Source organism: Rhinolophus hipposideros, assembly GCF_964194185.1.
Source record: "Rhinolophus hipposideros genome assembly, chromosome: 26".
NCBI lineage: Eukaryota > Metazoa > Chordata > Mammalia > Chiroptera > Rhinolophidae > Rhinolophus > Rhinolophus hipposideros.
In genome coordinates, this window is record NC_138072.1 from 25589083 (window position 1) to 25608457 (window position 19375).

Sequence of the window (19375 nt, forward strand, 5' to 3'; positions counted from 1 at the left end):
ACGGACATGCAGAAAGCTAGCAGTCCTCTTAGACTTTCAAACATACAAATGCCGTCACCAGTAAATGGTTTCCCATAAAGTTAAGATTCTATCATTAAGAGTGGGTAAATGTGATATAGAAAATTCCTTTAGGAAATAATCTCTGCCAACTTTCTCAGTTTCGTTTCTCATTTCCCCCACTTGGTTCTCCCACACCTGCAAGGGGATGGTTTTCTCCTAGGACGTCTTCCTCTCCCTCATGTCCCATTCGCACCTCACACACTCAGCTCAGGTGTCACCTTCTCTTGGAAGCCTTCTTAGAGTCCCCCAGCCAGGAACTGGGAACTCGCACCACCTACTGAGTGTGCTCCCACCACTGCCCTTACTCCACTCCACTGTACTCAGCTGGTGACTTGTGTGGCCTCCTTTGAAGTCCTTACAAGCACGGGCTGGATGTTTAACTTCTGTATCTTGGACACTGAGGATAATGAGTAAGGTACCCATTGCTGCAATGTTTGCTACAATCAGCAGTATCTTAAATATCTCAAATACCACTCTCAGATTAGCTAGAGTGTTGCACAATCACAGTGTGGCTGAGGAAATTAATAAGGGCAGCCTGAAATCGTAAGCAACTCCGGTTGCTATGAGAGTAAAAACTGTGCAGTCACAAGAGGGTTGCTGTCCAGCTTCAGAAGCAGAAAAAGCTGATGTGTAAAATTACCTTCGTCTTTCACGTGAAAAGCTGACAAAAGACTTATGATTGGTCGATGGGGGAAGTAACAAATCAATTGTTTCTTTTAATACACACGCAGAACATTGCAGTCAATTCACAAAGCAGTTTAGGACTGAAAAAGCTCCCTCCGGTGAGGCACCACTCCCAGCAACCCGTTCCCTACACTCGGCTGCCTCTGGAGTCCAGGTGGAGGCCAGTGTTTGCACCCGAGCTGGGCCGGACCTGGGCGGACAGCTACTGGCAGTCATGTGCCCAGCCACATATGTATAGATACGCATTTTCTCTTTTGAAACTGGATGTTTTGGTTTTATCTTGCTTTTTCTGTCCTCCTTGTTTTGACCTTCCTCCACAAGTTAACATTAGAGTCAGACACCGACACTAACCGCTAGGACACGTCACATACCTTTACGAGGTCTTCTCTTTCCTGCTAAAGTAGATAAAAAGTAATCTAGTGGTTTTAGAAAGGAATCCTGAGCGCTACAATGCTTTCACCTCACAATCTCTTCATGAAAATTCTGAGTGACCGACAAACATTTTGTTGGCAAAGACTTAGCCCGGCTACAAGCAGGAAGGAGACAGAGTGAAGGACAGAGGGAGAGAGGCAGCTGGGGGTGCAGAGGCCAGAGGGGGCAGGCTGCGCCATTCAGTGTCTTCCGAAACGACTCGTGGGAGAAGCACAGTGACACGCGGAAGACAAAACAGCCAGTAAAAACGTCCAGACGTTCCAATTGTTCCCAGAATAAAAAAAGATGTCGGTTGTAAAATCTCTAGGTGCACACGCAGGCCGAACACCTCCCCGCCGGGACCGCCGGGCGGCCGCTCGGGCGGGAAGCCCCGCAGGTTCCTCGGCTTCGCCGCCGGCGCTCGCCCGACGCCCCGGCCCCGCGCTCCCACGCTCCGGCTGGTACCGCGCGCTTCCGCAGGCCCGGCGCCAGGTGGAGGACGGGGGGCATCGCGTGGGAAGGAAGCGGGGAACCACCGCGCAGAAACCTGTGCGAGCGGACGCCGTTTCCACTCGGCGGGGCACCGTTGCCTTGGAAACCAAGTCACTCGCCCAAGCCCTCCAGGGGAGGTCGCGACCCCCTCTTTCGGGCCAGCGGCCGCGCCCCGGAGAAAACCAGGATGGGAGAAGGGGTCCTCGCTCGGGCTCGCCCCGGGCCTCGTCCCCCGGCGCCTACCGAGTACAGGAGCACCGCGGCGCCGGGGCTGCTGGAGCCGACGGAGAAACAAGACTTAGATGACCCGGAAGACGCCATGGCGCGGCCGCAGTCCCGGGCGGGGCCTGGGACGCCTCGCTAGGCGGTGGTGGTGTGGCAGCTGGGGGCGGTTCTTCCGCGCAGGGCGGCCCGACCTCGCCTAAGGCGGCGGCACCCTCTGCGACCGCTCCGCGGGACCCCGGGCGCCGCCATCTTAACCCGGACGGAGGCCGCGCGGGGACCTGCCGCGCGCGCGCAGCCCGTCGGAACCCGGAAGTGAGCGGCTCACGCCGGCCCGCGGCGGGCGGCTCGGGGCGCGCGGCAGGGCTGACCCCGCGATGGCGCGGGAGCCGGCGCCGCGCTGCTGCTCGTCGCGGCCTCACACGCTTCTGGACGCTGTGCTCCAGAACCTCTACGACTTGGGTGAGTGCGGGCCTCTGCGCCCCGTGGGGAGCGGACGTGGGGCGCCCAGGGAGCCCCGAGCGCTCCCAGCCGGGCCTGCCGGCGCTTCCAGGCTCGGAGTTCTTGCGAGTCCAGCACCCTCGCTTCGTCCGCCCGGTTCCGTCCTGGGTCGGGTCGCGCACACCGCTGTCACCTTTCTCCCACTCCCACGGTCGGACGCTGTCGAGTTCTTTATTCTTCGTGAATCAGCCCTCCCAAGTCGTCTCTGAGTGTGGGGACCAACCTGGTGGCTTTGCCAGAAGTGCCAAGGCTTCCAGACTTAACGGGAGCTGCACGCAGGACCTGAGCTCGCCGAGCAGCTCAACGCTTCCCTTTTTGCGTGTCCCTGGGAGCCCCGCGCCCCTCGCCCCGCGCCGCGCCCCTGCTGACCCCCGCGCGGTGCTACCACCTAATCGTGGGGCCTCATCCTCAGTGCATCCCCGCCAAGGACTTTAGGACGTTCTCACAGAGAGCTTTGCACAACCTATTACAGAAGCCGGCCGACCTGTGCTCTTCCGTGTCCTGATGGGGGAGAAGGAAAATAAAGCTTAGAATGGCAACTCCCTGACGCTTCATTGCAAAGACAGTTCCACACACACTGAAGAACTTGCTGCAGGGAAGGTGACATCCCTGTTCGTGCAACAAACGTAATCATCAGGCAATAGTGCCTGTAAGACCAAACATATTTCTTAAATTCGTAGCATGATGTTGCAAAAGCTATTTTATTTTGGAGCCATTTCTCAAAATCCCGAGCTCAGTTAAACAGTAAGAATAATAGCTAAAAAGTATTGACACTTTACCGTGTACTACTCAATGCTTTTCATGTATTTACTAATTTAATTCTCACAACAACCCAATGAAGTAGATGCTGTCATTAATGCCATTATTACAAACGTAGAAACCAGCACTGAAGGTTAAAAAACGTGCTGAAGTTTACATAGCTAATAATTTGCAGAGCCTGGGTTCCAGTCCCCGCACTTAGACTTTTACCGTGGACAAACCATTTCTGTGTCCTTGGGAATATTGGAGGACAGAGAAGACTTAAGTGTCTCACGTTGCAGAGTTAAAAATCTGAGGAAAAGACTAACCTGCAAAATCCTAAGTATAGTTTATGTCAACACAGGCTGGAAATTATGCTAAGAGCTCCGAAGGCATGGACTGCAGCTACTCATTTTTATATCGCTAACATTGAAGTTCAGTTGACTTTTAATATGTGTTTATTGAATAAGTAAGCAAATAGAAGCAAACAAACGATCAGCTGATATTTACAGAATTCTGGTATTTGTACTGTTAGGTGATTAATGAGGCGTAGAATTGTTGCCAGAACCTTCAGGTGACTGTCAGAGTTGGAACAGGTGACCAGAGCAGCTATGGGGATTTAGTAGAAAATAAAGGCATTCAAATTAAGCCATTGTTTTAGCTTCATCTTAATTTATAACTGTGAAAGAAAACAGGAAAACTAATAACCTAACTGTAACCTTAGAAAGGGTTAAAAAGAAACACTGGCTCCGGGGGCAGACATTTGTAGTACAAAGTGTGAGCCAACTGGGATTACCAGCCTGTGGGACTATTGCCATGAGCACACTTAGTAAGGACTAAGTGGCAGGAAGAGTAAAGGCATTAAGTACTGTTACCGAGGAAAACATACTGTGCATTTTGGATTCCATAAATTGTGCAAATACAGCCCTATTTGAAGAAAAACAAATCGTTTTTTCTTTGTGTGTATACCTGGGTGGTGCTCATAACTGTGACACATGTACTCGTGCATGACATGATGTTACATTGGTGGTAGCTGAAACCAAAAACAGTTCTATTCCTTACTGTGTTTGCGCAAACAGGAGAGACAGAAGATGAAGCAGAACAGAAAAGGAACAGAAAGAAGACGGAAAGCAAGAAGAGAGACGTGGGGCCTCCAGCGGCCCTGGGAGCAGAGCCAGCATCCCCGCCTGGTTCTCTCATAAGAGGCCAGAGGAAGGGCGCTTTGAGCTTCTTCATGGAGCTCAGCAAAGAGTTGCGGTGTGCCGCTGCTGTGACCCCCACCAGTGCCCCTCCAGGACCACAGGTCCCTCGTGCTGCAGCATCTCCCAACAGGGAGCCAGTAGAAGTGGTGGAATTCCACAGCAGAAATAAGAACCGGAAACAGAAGCCAGGTGAAAACGAGAACACAGAGGTAATGAGTTGGTTTATGTGGATGGGGTGAAGACCCTGATATTGTAGGTGAATATCATTAGGGGCTGTGTCACAGGTCCCCAAGACCACCCTCAGGCTCAGGATTTGCTGCAAACATTCAGGACTCAGGACTCGGCCTACAGTCATGAGCATGGTTACGATTTATTACAGCAAAAGGGAAAGGTGCCTGGGCGAAGTCTGGAGGAAACCAGGTGCAGTGTCCAGGCGTCCTCTCCCAGTGGCGCGGCTTCCTTTCCCCTGATGTGATGTCTGACAGCGTGTGTGAAGTGTTGCCAATCAGGAGAGCTCACCCCCACCTGGATGTCCAGGGTTTTTGAGGGGCTCAGTCCTGCAGACATGCAGACTGACTTAGTTATCCAAGCTCTAGACCCCCCAGAGAAAAAGCAGGTCTTCACCGCAGGTCACATGGGTAGTGCGGTCTTCCCTCCTTGTCTGTGGTTTCACTTTTCACGGTTTCAGTCACCCACGGTCCATGTGAAAATACTAAATGGAAACTTCCAGAAATAAACGGTTCATAAGTTTACATTGCGCACCGTTCTGAGTAGCGTGAGGAAATCTCACACTGTCCCGCTCTGTCCTGCCCAGGACATGAATCACCCCTCTGTCCAGAGTCTCTGCGCTGCCCACGCTCCCTGCACGTTAGTCACTCAGTAGCCGTCGCGGTGATCAGAGAGAGAGAGAGGCCACATAACTTTTATTACAGTACATTGTTATAATTGTTCTGCTTTATTATTGGTTGTTAATCTCTTACTGTGCCTAATTTATCAGTTAAACTTCATCATAGGTATGTATGTGTAGGAAAAAACAGTATAGAGTTCAATGCTATCCTTGGTTTCAGGCATCCACTGGGGGACTTGGAACACCTGCCCCCCATGGATAGGTGGGGACTAGTGTATAACCTGTCTGGGCTGACTTGGCACAGCATGGGTCCAGGCCTCAGGTGTGTAAAAACACTCTCATCAGACAGAATATTCTAATTGCTCAGTTCCCAGGAGCCAGCAAGGGCCGATCATGAAAACAGGGCTTTGTTGGGAATGTGCAAGGCTGTTGGGTCAACCCTTTCCTGCTCATTAGCTTCCTGCTTGATCGTGCTCAGAGAATACAGCCATTCATCAGTACTTTTGGCCACTGTTCCCGTCACCGGGATATAGCCTGGAACAAAACAGACAAAACTCCTTGCTCTCCAGGAGCTTACATTCTGATGGAAAAGCACTTTGATTTTACTGAGCAGCAGTGTCTCTCAGACTGAATTTGTAAGTCAGACTCAAAATTCAGTCCATGAGAGAGATGTGGTTGCTCATCCAAACTTTTCCCATAAGGATATCATGGTTTTGTCAAGTTCATTGCTAAAATCCAGATACTCCATTTCTGTGGCAATCCCACGTGCTGGACACTGTTGTCTATCACAAAAGCAAAAGCAGACACTTATTCTCTCATAGTTCTGGACGCCATAAGTTCCAAATGAAGGTGTTGGCTGGGCCATAATCCTCTAAAAGGAAGAACCCTTCTTTTCTTCCAGCTTCTGGTGGCTCCAGGCATTCTTGGCTTGTGGCTGCATAACTCTAAACTCCGCCTCTGTCTTCACCAGGCCTTCTCCCCTGTGTGTCTGGGCCTCAGATCTCCCTCTGCCTTTCTCCCAAAAAGACACCTGCCATTGGATTCAGGGCCCATCCTAAATCTAGGATGGCTTTCATCATGAGATCCTTAATTAAACTACAAATACCCTTTAAAAAAAAAAAAAAGTAGTCTCTTTTTTTTTAAAGATTTTTATTGGGGAAGGGAAAAGGACTTTATTGGGGAACAGTGTGTTTTTCCCAGGACCCATCAGCTCCGAGTCAAGTCGTTGTCCTTTCAATCTTAGTTGTGGAGGGTGCAGCTCAGCTCCAAGTCCAGTTGCCATTTTCAATCTTAGTTGCAGGGGGCGCAGCCCACCATCCCTTGTGGGAGTTGAACCAGCAACCTTGTGGTTGAGAGGACGTACTCCAACCAACTGAGCCATCTGGCAGCTCGTTGTCTTCATTCTAGTTGTGGAGGGCACAGCTTGCTGGCCCATGTGGGAATCGAACCAGTAACCCTGTTGCCCAGAGCTCACGCTCTAAACAACTGAACCACCCATCCGCCCACAAATATCCTTTTTCCAAATAAGGTCACATTCATAGGTTCCGGGGGTTAGAACGTGGACTTACCTTTTTGGGTACCACAGTTCAACCCACTACAAAAATAATTAGGCTCCATTGTTCTTTATGAATGTATAAACACGTGTTGGTGCCCGTGTTTACCATGTCTTTTTTACAGTTTAAAGAACCATCTGTGTGACCTTCTCCACAGTTCAGGTAGCACTTCCTGTCAAGCTCACCAGCATCTCCTCAAAGATTTATTAGTGTGTTCTGTAGTCATATCTACCTTTATTTTAGGATTCCAGGTCAACTTTCCAACTCTTAGACTCCAAATACTGAGGCGCTGGGAACTATTACAGGCAGGCCCAGAAACAATTCCCTCGGTCCCTGGAGCAGCCAGAGCCCCCAGCTGGCCGCCAGGGGCGCTCCCAATGATTAACATCACCCCAGTGTACCGCACGAATATTAGGAAGTCCTGTGTGCCGTGATGTGAAAAGGGTGGAAAGCACTGCTTTGCAAAGTAATTCTGCGTTTGGGGAATTTCACTCACGTGAAGCATCTCGGCACCCTCTGGGTTCTCAAAGTCCAGGTCTTCAGGTCCTTACATTCGCTTGTGTTGCTCTTTCTGGAATGGAGTTTCCTTTCTGATACAAAGGACAAAAACGTTGGCATCGAATGAGTCTGCTTTTCTGGGCCTCTTAGCAACACAACATCTGCAGGAGCTTCCAGTTGTCTTCTTCCTGCCCCAGGGGAGCCAGTCCTTTTCCACTGTGGTTGGCTTTTCTCAGGAACCTCAGCTCCTTCCACATTTTGGACTTCCTGACCATAATGGAATTTTTCAGTTGTCCTCAGCGCGCAGCCCTTTCCTGGTTTTTAAAATTTAAACTTTGAAAATGTGACTGTGTCTAAGGAGATAGAATGTGGACACAGTAAAAACATCCACACTCATGAAATCTTCAGAATGTTGACATTACAACATGTAACTGAATACAGATGAGTACAGTGCTAGTCATTATGTCGCCTCCCGGGCACAGGGAATGCCAGGTAAAGAATAATCAGTTGGGCTAATTGTGATACATAATGTTCCGCGAAGTGTTTGTCAAACATGGTAAAACTGAGTTGTGCCCCGGCTCTCTAAAAGCTTACGAGTTACCATAGGACAGTCCAAACAGACAAGGGATCAGCAAAAGAATATAATGAAAAAGTGATAGCCTCATGGATCAGTAGTGGCATCAGCTGGTCAACTTTGGAACTGGCCCTGCCTGAACCCAGGAAATGACCTTGTCTCAAGGCTCGGCTCGTAGACTGTGCTGTGTGTGGGGACAGGTTTGCATGGGTGTGATGTGGCTTATAGTAAGTTATATGGTATATTTGGTTTTTGTCCCCATTCTGGCATGAGCTCCTAAAACCCTCTTAATTTCCTAAGTGATGAGAGAGGAAAAGGCATCTTATTATATGAATGAAATGACTTTTGGAAAGAATTGAGGTTGATTGCCTGGGGAACCAACCAAGTGCTTAGAGAGTTGGAACTAACTTGGTCCTTCTTGACACAAGTCTTTCACTCCCCTGTTCATGAACCTTAGCCTCTTTGGTGGCCCACATAGAAACAGGATAAGAAGGATGTAACAAATGATAGAACTGTGCGCAGTAGGTCAGAAGGGACTCGACACGTAGGCTACTTCTGAGCATATAACAGATTGCAAATCCTAGCTATTTACTGTGCTTACTGTGGATTCATTAACTAATTCATTATCTCACAATCCATGTGACCTGTCTTCATGTTCAGTTGTCTGCCTGCATTTAAACAGTAACTACCCTACAGTCCCACATCTATAGTTCCAAAAGCTCAGAGCTTTGGAAATCACAAGTTAGTTTGTGTTTTTTTTTAAGTTTGGTGCAAATTTACTTGGCAGTAAAACCTGACTTGAACTGATATGAGGCTTAAGAATTATTTTGTTTGTTCCACTTGGCATGAATATGCATAGATGTTGTTGCAGAAATATGAGTGTGCTTAATTATAGGTTGTTGTCTTGGACCCCACTGGAAGTGGTATATAACATTCAGACTATTCACAGTATTACCTTTAGAAAACATAAAAACTTCTGAATTGCCTGGGGTTTCTAGGTGAAGGGTGTGGATGTGAGGTGCGTGCCAGAGCTCAGGTTCAGGCCCCACCTTAAAAGCTGTGCCCCTCACGACTGCACTGGAGACACAACACGGGTTAGGCTGGGCTCTGCCCTGTGAGTAACCCAGGGGCACTGACCCAGAACTCATTGGCATGAAGACATTTCCCCAAATGATCTCCCCAGGGTCTCACTGCCTCTTAATCTCTGCGTCACCTCGATCCCTCCAGGACTCTCCCTGGGAGACTCCTTGCTCCACTGTCACCTGTTAACTCTGTTCCACACCTGTTCTTCAGTGGACCCAGTGTTATATGCATGTTAGGAAGAAAGTCATGGAGTCGAAGTAATTTACACTCAATAAGATACGTCAAAAGTTTATCAAAACAGAAGTAGAACCAATGACTCTCTGAAGTGGTAAGTAGGAAAAGTTTATTGTGCATTCACCAAAATGGCAGTTTGCAAACTGGGAGCACTCAAGCTAAAACATAGAATGAGACTCTGTCTCATTGTTCTAAAGCCACTCATGGAGTGTGGAGGCAGTGATTGCTTACATTCTTAGAATTTTCTTACATAAAACGGAATTGGTTAGTGGTTATTTCATGTTGTCACGCAGCAGCCTACCCATCTGTCCCCTCGTGCCTACCCCTAAAAAGAAAGAAGAGTCTGTGAGACTGATCCTTTTAGGGACTTTGCTTCACCTTTGTGCTTACACCTCATGTCTCTCTGTTTGGCCCCCCAAAAATGGCTGGTCAGTCAATGACGGGTAAGATTCCCCATGGAAGGAACAACCCAAGCCAGGTGCAGCCATATAAGGATCACCAGAAGAATTCACGGGGTCGATAGAGGTGGGCACAGCCCCTCACCTTCCCCTAGTAAAGGAGAGTGTCTGCCTATGTGGCTGTGTTCCTTCCCACAACCTGCTTGGGAAGTGATTCTAGATGTGATAACATCAGTTCTCCACCTCAGCAAGTCTCAGCATAAAGGTTTTGTCCCCTGGGGAGGTACAAACAATAATTATTTATACATCATGGGACTTCCGGCAGGCAAGGGTGATTGGTTTGCACCAGTTTTCTGGTGTGGTGTATGAGACTCACAGACCTTGGAGAAAACAATGCTACTTTCTTGTATGTGCACCAATAAAAGCCACAGGTGGCCCGATTCGGGGCTCTCAGTCATTTGAGGCTGTGACACCCTTGGCCCTGTTCCAAAACTTTCTTGATTTCTGTTTCTTTCTTAACCCTTCACCGCCCCTTCCCGTTCTCTCACTGCTATGTTGCACTGGATGAGACAATTTCATATCAATTGGGGGGGGGGGGGACATTTTAAGTTTCACTTAATAATTTTCAGAGGCAAAAGCAAGAAGTGATCCAGGTCACATTAGCCTTGCTTGTCTTACAAAATAAGCTAAGTGAAGCTTTGCTTGTGTGACTGAACTGGTTTTGTTTGCTCAGGGAGTCAAGTCCGACTGGTATGTGTTGCATTTGAACAGATACGAATGTATTCCTAGAACTACTTGTGTTCTAAAAAGAGTGTTCACCCACCCAGTTCCTCTAATTGGACAAAGGTTGAATGTATAACTAATGGAATAAACAATGTAACCAGTGCAGGAGAAGACACTCTGGGTAGCAGGTAGTCCCTTCCACCAGCTCTCGAACCTGGTGTGCTGCCTGCCTTCACCCCTCACCACCACACACTTCTCCCAAACTCTTCCTTCTTTTTATAGCTTTCTTCCTTCTTCACTACCTAACGTTCAAGCTCTCAAAATCTCCAAAGGTGTGTGTCTCCCGTGTGTAGGACAGGAGGCTGTGTGCGGCAGGATGGGTTAGGCGTTGGTGCAAAAACATACAGTCCCTACATCTCAGTGGTGAAAGGCAAAAGTTCGTTTTTTTTCTCATGTCACATGTCCATCCGGACTGGCAGGGGCATATGCTCTGCTCCACACCATCCTTATCTGGGGACCAGGACAACAGGGGTGCTGTCGTCTGGAAGGTTCTTAGTGGTTGCTATAGTGAACAAGGGGAGTTGATGAATGGCTCTTAAAATGCCCCATGTGGAAGGGGCATTCTTGCCCTCTGCTCTCATTCCTTTGGCCAAAGAAAGCCACACAGTCCTGCTACCGCGCGGGCACAATGCCAGGCCTTCTGTGTGCCTGGAAGTAGGCAGTGAGTGGCGCCTCGTCCCACCGTGGGGATAGGGGGAGAAAACCAGGAAACCACCGACTGTTCAAATCAGGGAATGCACTGGGAATACTATACTGGAGTGATTTTAAAGCTATGGATGAAAACGGGCGTTCGCTGGTGTTGGGATCATGCCAATTCAGCATCATGAAATAATTAGCCAATATCTTTTCCCCAAATGTTTGCTTTTATTACAAACGAGGATCCAGACTCTTCCTCAGAAACACATCCATAGCCACAGAGCTAAGATGTTTCTGGTGAAATGTTGACAGCAGGCTTGGCAACACCCAGATGTCTAGCCATGTCTGGCCAGCCCTGCCACGCAGGTCCACCCGTGGGCTCCACAGCCCAGCAGCCCAGGAGACTGAGGCCTGCAGTATGAGGACAGGGTGTGCCATGGGCCGGCGGAGAGGAGAGCACGGCTTCGCAGGCTCAGCCCCTCTCCTCTGCGGGCCTGCTTCTCCCCAGCCCCCAGCGGTTCGGCCTCACAGTAACTAGCGCACAGTTGGCCAAGAATTGTGTTACAGCACTTCCTTAGGTCCTCAGAGTTAGATGGGGTGTTTTCATGCTGATCTAATGACAGTCAGCCGGGGGCATCTGTGACAGCTCCAAGTATTGCGAGAAATCTGATGTTCCGAAAAGGAACTCTCACCTCCGAAGAGTTTAGTTAGCCATTGTTTCGTTGAATGGGTAGGAGGGAAGAAAAGAGAGAAAGAAGTTTTTGAACATGTACAAAGGAGATAAATGTTTCATGGGATTTTGGAGATCTGTGAATAGTATGCTTTTGTTTTTAACATATAAAATTTGTTTTTGAGGATTTAGATAAGATCCTGAGATCATTAAGATTTAATCCATTTGTTTTTCAGAAGTACTGTTTATCATACTAAGTTGACTGTATAAGCATGCCAGTGGAAAAGATATCCTAACTTCCGAGTAAATATAGAATGTTTTCAGTCATGGAAGTGGAAGTAAGACTTCCTGAGGTAGATAAATGAAAGTGGCACACAGCATCTTCTGTTCTTTCAGCCATGGTCTCAATTAAGGCACTTGATTCTGGGAAATGTGAGTGAAGAAAATCATAAGCATAATAAAAGCCAGGAATCTCGCTGTAATAATGTGGAAGATGCATTTATTGGGACTAACAGCACACAGAGAGGCCATGTGCCTAGAGCATGACAGGCGTCCTCTGCAGTGTGATCCTGTCACCCCAGCACCCAGGCCCATCCAGAGCCAGTGTCCACGTGACGGCAGTGGGCAGCGCTTGCTCAGAGCCGATGGCAGCCTGTTGATTCCTCGTCGGAGGGTTAGTTTGTGATGAGAACGCTGGTCACACCTTCCTGTTCATGGACCTGTGCTGCACACTAACCATACTTTATCCTGTTCCATTGTAATGCATCTCCCTACCCCGTGAAGTTAGTACAGGGGTCCTCGTGGAGGCAGAAGCCAGCGTCTGTGGAAACATTCGGTGACTGGCCCACACACCCACATCCATGGTGGGGAACCAACAGGACCAGCTGAGGCACAGCTCCCTTTGGAGAGGAGAAACCAGGAGACACGTGGACTGCAGAGTGCAGGCCACCTCCACGTGGTGGAGGGCAGGGCACTGGGCAGGGCCGACCGACCGGACAGCCTGTTCTAGTTGCTGCGCAGCCTTTACAGCCTACTTCCTGTCCATCCAGGTTTGGGGGCTGGGGTGGAGTCAGGGCCTCTGTCGGCGGCCAGATTTGACAATACAGTTTCTGGGTCAATTCTGTGGTTGGTAACCACAGTCAGAGGATAGACTGATGTAGAGTCCCATATGTTAAAGGCTTTTGTAGTATCTTTATTTTCTATTGGGAATTATAAACCAAATTTCCACCCACCATTTCTAGAAATATGATGTTTCTAAGAGAAATGTTCAACTCAAGATTGAGTTTTGTTAGCCATATGCTAATGGTTGGATGGGAGGGAAGAGAGAGAATAATTTTACTGTCGTGTCTTTACCCTCTGACATCCCTGTTCTCACAGTTGCCCTTTTCTGAATCCCCCACCCCCACTAGACAATTCTTACATGTGGTACGTGAGATAAAAACATTGGTCTCTCATCATCATCTTATTTCTTAGTTTCTATCTGTCCCTTCTTAAGCCTTGAGACCTTAAAATATTTTTCTCCATTTGCCTTCCATTAGCTATTAACTGGGATTTTGTGCAGCAGGCTGGTATTATCGTTTGGCATTTAGGCATCTGGGCCAGTTTCAAGGCTTTTGTAAACATGGCCACTCTGTTGGTGACAATGTAATAATATAGTAACAGGTGATCTTAATAAGAATTGTTTTTCTTTTCAGACCAAAAGTAGTATCCTTGAGAAAGATGTGGATACGCAAGAATTTAACTTAGAAAAGGTATGTGTTTTGAAATTCTTAATTTTTTCAGCTTTATAATATCAAAAAAATGAATATGTTTCCGTGTCCAGTGGTTTGGAACATGGCTAAGCATATCACGCTACATTCACTTGGTTGAATATTATGAATCATTTAAAACATGATGGCTTCATGACTACAACCCCAGTGATATAATGGTAAGTAGGAAAAGCAGAGGTGTGATTGTAACTAGGTTTTTAAAAGGCACGAGAAAAAATTCAACTGCTAAGAATAGGTATTGGTTTTGACTTTGTCTCTTCTTTCCACAATATCTTTTTAAAGAAAAAACGGATCTGTATTTAAAGCTATGATAAACGGTATCTAAATATGAGTAGGTATGTTTGGAGAGGACGTTTTAGTTGAAATCACTGCCTTTGTGGGTTGTCGCTTGTCTTAGCGAATATCCCAAATGCTGCAGAGAGTCCTGTCACTAATTTGTGCCAAGAGCGCTTTGCTTCAACTGTCCACATTAAACACGGGGCGCCGCGGTGTGGTGAGGTCACGTTAACACGTAAGAGGCCCCACTACTCCTGGAAGCTCACCGGCCCGGAGCTTGGACTGGCCGCAGTCACTGCAGGTGACAGCTACACAGGATTTGGTGCCCAGCATGCCATACCTCAGTGTCTCTCCCAAGTACATGTTCTTCCGTGGGGTTGGAAACGCACTGGGGTTTCATTGTGTCTGTGTCCGCAGGCTCGGCTGGAAGTCCACCGGTTTGGGATCACGGGTTATGGAAAAGGAAAGGAGCGAGTCCTGGAAAGGGAGCGCGCCATCATGCTGGGTGCTCAGGTGAGGGGCTGCGCAGCCTCCCATCAGCAGATGGGACACAGAAATCAGGAAGGGCCCAGGGCGAGTGAGAGCGCAAGGCACTGGGAAGTTTGTGTGGAATAAAAAAATGACATCATGTATCATTTTCCTTTCATTTCAGCCTCCCAAAAAGAGTTATGTGAATTACAAGGTTTTGCAGGAACAAATTAAAGAAAGAAAGGCAGCGAAGGAAGAAGAAAAGAGAATGGTAGGTGTAATGGCCTTTTCTTTATTAAACTGAACAGAAAGATGGTTGCAGTTTGTCACAGTAGAGTCGGCTGCTTAGAAAGCAGTCTGGACAACAAGGTCTAGAGTTCAATGACCAAATTCTCTCCATTTATTCAGGTCAGCTACATTTTGTAATGCAAGCTGAGGGATCTGGCATGTTTATGTGAAAGGTTTGCTTGAAGTAGCAAACGCCTGTTCAGATAACGTCAGGTACTTTGGTTGTCTTCCTATCCTCAGTCCTCTGTGTATTTTACGTTGTATGGTACACAGTGGCTTATGGAAAACCACAGGGGAGGAGGTGTTAGACTCCCTTCTTTTCAGCTAAAATGAAAGAGTGGATGATTCTATTATTAGTCTTCTCTTGGAAGGGTTTTAGGATGAAACTTTGAGTGTTATTTTAATATGCCTACTAGGCAAAAATATTAAAAATGAATAGTATCTCAGTGGCTTTTTATTACAAACCTTTTGCCTTGTTTCGAATTTCATCTTGGTTATCCATTACTGACTTATATGTTGTCTTAAATTCTGAAATCAGGCCCAGGACACAGATATTTTCAAGAAAAAGAAGAGGAAGGGGCAGGAAGACAGGTGAGGGGTACCATGAGTTACTAGGGTGGAATGATCTGGATAAACCTGGTTACTTCTGAACGTAATGCCTTGAATTTATGTGGTGTCTCTGGCCAGTTAGACTGCCCCACTCTCTCGTGTGTCCTGATCGGACCCTTTGAGAGAAGACAGGATTTAGTAAGTTGCCTAGCAACGACCTCAGAACTGAATTAGGAAACTGCTCCAGTCTCCCGTTCTCGAAGACCAGACCCCACAAGTGACCAGTGGGAAAGCTGAGATGGACATTTCCAACAAAAGACTTCTGTCGCTCCCCAGAGAGCCTGCTGATGTGATGGCACGGTCTGGGTCTGTGTGGCCTGTCCTCTGACACGTCACATGACATCGAGCACCATAATTTGAGTAATGGAATGTTGATTTTTTTGCTTTATGCTTGTTTCTTAGCTTTTGTTCAAGTACCTTGTTTCTCTCCCAGTTACTATTTCAGAATTGACTCCTTTTGTTTTAACCTCTTTCTTGGACTCCAGCTTGCACATGCTGTCAAGTGGTCGTTTGTTCTGGCCATATGTGTCAAATCTATTGGGAGCCCCCTGTATGCCAGGCACATAGGGGTCTTAGGGTTTGGGGGTACAGCCATGACCACACTGAGGGTACCCCTGCCCTCAAGGACCTCACATTGTAGTGAGGGAAACACACCAAAACATACAAACACATAAGTCAGGTACTGGCAAATTCTGTGAAGGAGTTGAAATAAAGTATTGTGAAGGAAAATCACTGGGGGTAGGCTGGGAAGTCATTCTAAGGAGGTGATATCTGAGATGAGAACTGAGTGAAGAAGAGGGGACAGCCTGAAAAGATTCGGTAGCAGGACATTCCATGTGAAAGAAACCAGTAAAGGCAGGAAGGCATTCGGCATGCTTCAGGGAGCATGGGAAGGCCAGTGGTACTGCAGTTTGGGCAGGGGCTATGCATGGGAGGGGCAGGGTTTGCAAGGCTGTGCCTGGGAGGAGGCGGGGTTTGCAGAAGCAGACCTTGGTGGCCTGGCTGGTGGTACTGCGATCCTCATCATCTTAACTCTAGTACCTTTCTCTCACTTTAAATGTAGGAAATCCAAAAAGAAGAAATCGGCTCCGAGTATTTTGTCAAGTGGACGGGTTGGACAGGTTGGAAAATTCAAAAATGGTACATTGATTCTGAGCCAAGTTGATATCAAGAAAATAAATTCTTCCCGAGTGGCTAAATGAAGTGCTTTGTAAAGTAAAGAGAGGAATGGGAAAGTGCCATTACCGAAGCTGGACCCCTGCATGACATCCAGATTATTCTTAACTTATTTCATATTTTATAGACTGCTTTTTTATTTTAGGGGAAAAATCAAATAGAAATGATAAAATTTCTGGTTGCTGAAGCATCTGTTTAATGGTGATAACCGTGTTGGGTCAACTGCAGTATGACAAGTAAACCTACAGAAAAGTATGTTTAATATCCTCCAGCAGGGTTTACTTCTAGTTTCACTTTCACTGGTGTTTTGTGCATTTGCTCGTACTACGATTTTTCATAGATTTACTGATTTGTAAGTAATAATTAGCTTTAAATTGCCATTTAATTTTCTAAAAATGATTTAATGTTTCTATATCATGAAAGAACTAAGAATGTGATAATTTGTCAGTTATTTTGTGGGAAAGCAGTTTCAATTTTCAGCGTACCCAGTGTATAAAATCTACTTCATAAGAAATTATGTAAATGAAATACAACTTTTGTGATATGTGTGACTGTTAACTAACACAACAGATCACTTCAGCTCATACTCTGGTGCCTACATTTAAGCAAATGTTACCTCCTTCAAAGTAATTACCTTGGGCAGCTAAACAAAATTTTTAATGATAACACCTTTGCTGAAAGTGTTTGGAACTTCTCAAAGCTTGTGCCACATTAAAAAAAGTCTTCAATAACAGCAATCCATTTTTGCTTTTTTTTTTTTTATTGCCAAAAAATTCAGATCCAAACTAGTAACTGATAAAATTTTGGTCAAAACGAGTGTAAATGGTTGACTTTTTTTTTTTTTTTTAAAGATTTTTATTAAAATAAAGCTAACATACAATGTTATATTAGTTTCAGGTATGCATAATAGTTATTCAACATTTATGTACCTAAAGAAGAGATCACCATGATAAGTCCAGCCACCATCTGACACCGTACCAGCTATCACAGTATTATTGACTATATTCCCTGTGCTGTGTGGTACATCCCCATGACTTGTTTTATACCTGGAAATTTGGACCTCTTACTCCCCTTCAACTTTTTCCCCCTTTTAAAATTTTTCAATTACAGTTGACATTCAACATTATTTTATATTAATTGCAGGTGTACAGCATAGTGGTTAGACATTGATATAATTTAACAAGTGATTCCCTGACTAGTGCCCACCTGGCACCATACATAGTTATTACCATGTCATTGACTGTGTTCCCTATGCTTTAATCCCCATGACTATTTTGTGATTACCAATTTGTACTTCTTAATCCCTTCACCTTTTCCACCCTGCCCCCAACCCCCTCCCATCTATCACGCATCTGATACTATATAGTTATTACAATATTATTGACTATATTCTTTATGTTGTACCCTACATCCCCATGGCTACTTTTGACTTTGTTAGGACATAAGTTGACTCAGCAGACTGCCAAATGAGGAGCTCAAAAACTGTTTTTGAATTGAAGCAAAACTGGGATTGGTGTTTAACTTCTGAGGTTTATCTTGGAAGGCAATATTCATTCGGATATGTATTTTGGCAGTTTTTAAGCATAATTTTTTAAAACGGTGTAGAAGATCGCAAACATGACAAAGCACTGGGAAAATTCTCAGGAGCTAGGAGGGCCTCTGCCGTTAGAGTGGGTTAGGATGGGTACGGTGAACTCCCTTTTTTCAACAGAGGCCGGGAGACAGGTGCCCTGCCTCACCCCGCCTGCTGGGAGTCATCACAGCTCAGTCAGCTGAGCACGTGGGCCAAACTGGACCAGAGCCCCAGGCTACTCAATTCTGGAAGAGCATGCACATTCCCAGCACAAATGCTTGGAAAATTCTGTTTCACCTGTAGTTGCTGAGGAATGTTGAAAGAGCACTGGGTGCTCACAAAGCGAGCTGTACTCTCAGGACTGAAGAGCAGGCTTAAGACCATGCTTTTAATTTCCCCATTGATAGTTTCCTCCAGCAAGGTTAGCAGCAGCGAGAAGCCACAGTGAAAAACAGTCACCAAAGGAGGGTGTTTTGACTAAGATTCCTGCACAAGCCACCAAGGGAGGAGCAGGGACTTCCATGTACTGGTCAAACCCCTTTGCAGGGCTTTCTTCCCGGGCTTGGTCACCCGTGTGGATCAGTCCTCATCCCACACAACACGGCCACCTACCATTACCCTATGAACCTCTTAGGGAGCTTGTGATGCTGTCCCCACAGTTTGGCCTTGTGGCCCCAGAGACCCTGCTTCCCGAAGTGAGAAGCAGAGAACCCAGCATGTGTCCCACTGAACCAAAGACGTCATCTGGGCACGAAGAGCCACCACCTTGCTGGTGTGATGGACCCTGACCTCAGGACAAGGTAGGGCTGCTGTCGTGCCGGGGGGCAGGGAGGAACCTGCGCCAGGCAGCCACACAGGCACCTGATACTCCCTTTGCCCGGTTTTGATGGTAAACAGACATGCAGCAGCCTGGGAATGAGCAGGGCCTGGGGAGCTGAGGCTCAGACCCCCACCTGGAGGTCTGGGTCACGATTAGCAGAGGCGCAAGGTGAGGATAAGGGGTCCAGCCAGAGGGACTAGGAGAGGAGGCAGTGAGTGTCCTGTCAGTGACAACTCCACACCAGCTACAGCAGAAGGAATGCAGTGTGTGCCCATGGGAATTCTGGAACAGCTGCTCTGCAAAGCTGATCTGCCACCCGGGTGGCCTGTGGTGGACTGTGATGTCCCCCTCAGGTTCCCCATTCAGGAATAAGGACTTCCTCTGTCAGTGCTGAGAGTGCTGAGGACACAGCCTTCAGCCATTAGCCCCCTTCAGAGACTGCCGCCCCCTGCTCAGGGTAGCCCACCGAAGATGGGTGAATGACATGGGGACATGAAAGTCCAGTGCGTACATGCCAGTTTGGGACAACTCCAGCGCTGAGGTGGTGACACTGGGGCTGCATCACCTCTCCTTCGGCCCAATTCTGCTTCCTTCTGTGTGGCCCCCAAGCGCACCTGCTAACCTCAGACGCCTGTGCTCTAACCTCAGGCCTGCGACGTGTCCCACCCCACCATCAGTAACCCACTCAGTGAATGCAGGGAACTGCCGTGAGGCCAGTCCCCGGACTGCTGGGACTCAGAGATGGCTGCTCCTGTGGGTCACAGTTTGAGGACTGCAACCAGGACGGTTTTCAGGTCAGACACGCAGGCT

General features: G+C 47.3%; 2 protein-coding genes across 9 annotated transcripts in view; one reads left to right on the plus strand and one right to left on the minus strand.

Annotated features, from left to right (window-relative positions):
• GNPAT (glyceronephosphate O-acyltransferase) overlaps positions 1-2180 on the minus strand; it is a 42619-nt gene extending 40439 nt beyond the window's left edge. For 4 of the 8 annotated variants that reach the window (XR_013992620.1, XR_013992622.1, XR_013992623.1 and 1 more), the window contains exon 1: positions 1891-2140. Coding sequence is in view for 2 of the 8 variants with exons in the window: in XM_081038883.1 (XP_080895009.1) it covers positions 1891-1968 (78 nt within the window). In the remaining 6 variants the exon portion in view is untranslated. Of the gene's footprint in view, positions 1-1115 lie in introns of all 8 variants that reach the window. The other 4 variants (XR_013992619.1, XM_081038884.1, XR_013992621.1 and 1 more) reach the window with 2 other exon arrangements.
• On the plus strand, positions 2010-17534 carry FSAF1 (40S small subunit processome assembly factor 1). The gene is made up of 7 exons (XM_081038888.1): positions 2010-2331; positions 4188-4519; positions 13281-13337; positions 14049-14144; positions 14284-14370; positions 14926-14978; positions 16060-17534. Exons 1-7 carry the CDS (start codon positions 2247-2249, stop codon positions 16196-16198), a joined length of 849 nt encoding a protein of 282 aa, XP_080895014.1. The 5' UTR covers positions 2010-2246; the 3' UTR covers positions 16199-17534.
• The last annotated feature ends 1841 nt before the right edge of the window (positions 17535-19375 follow it).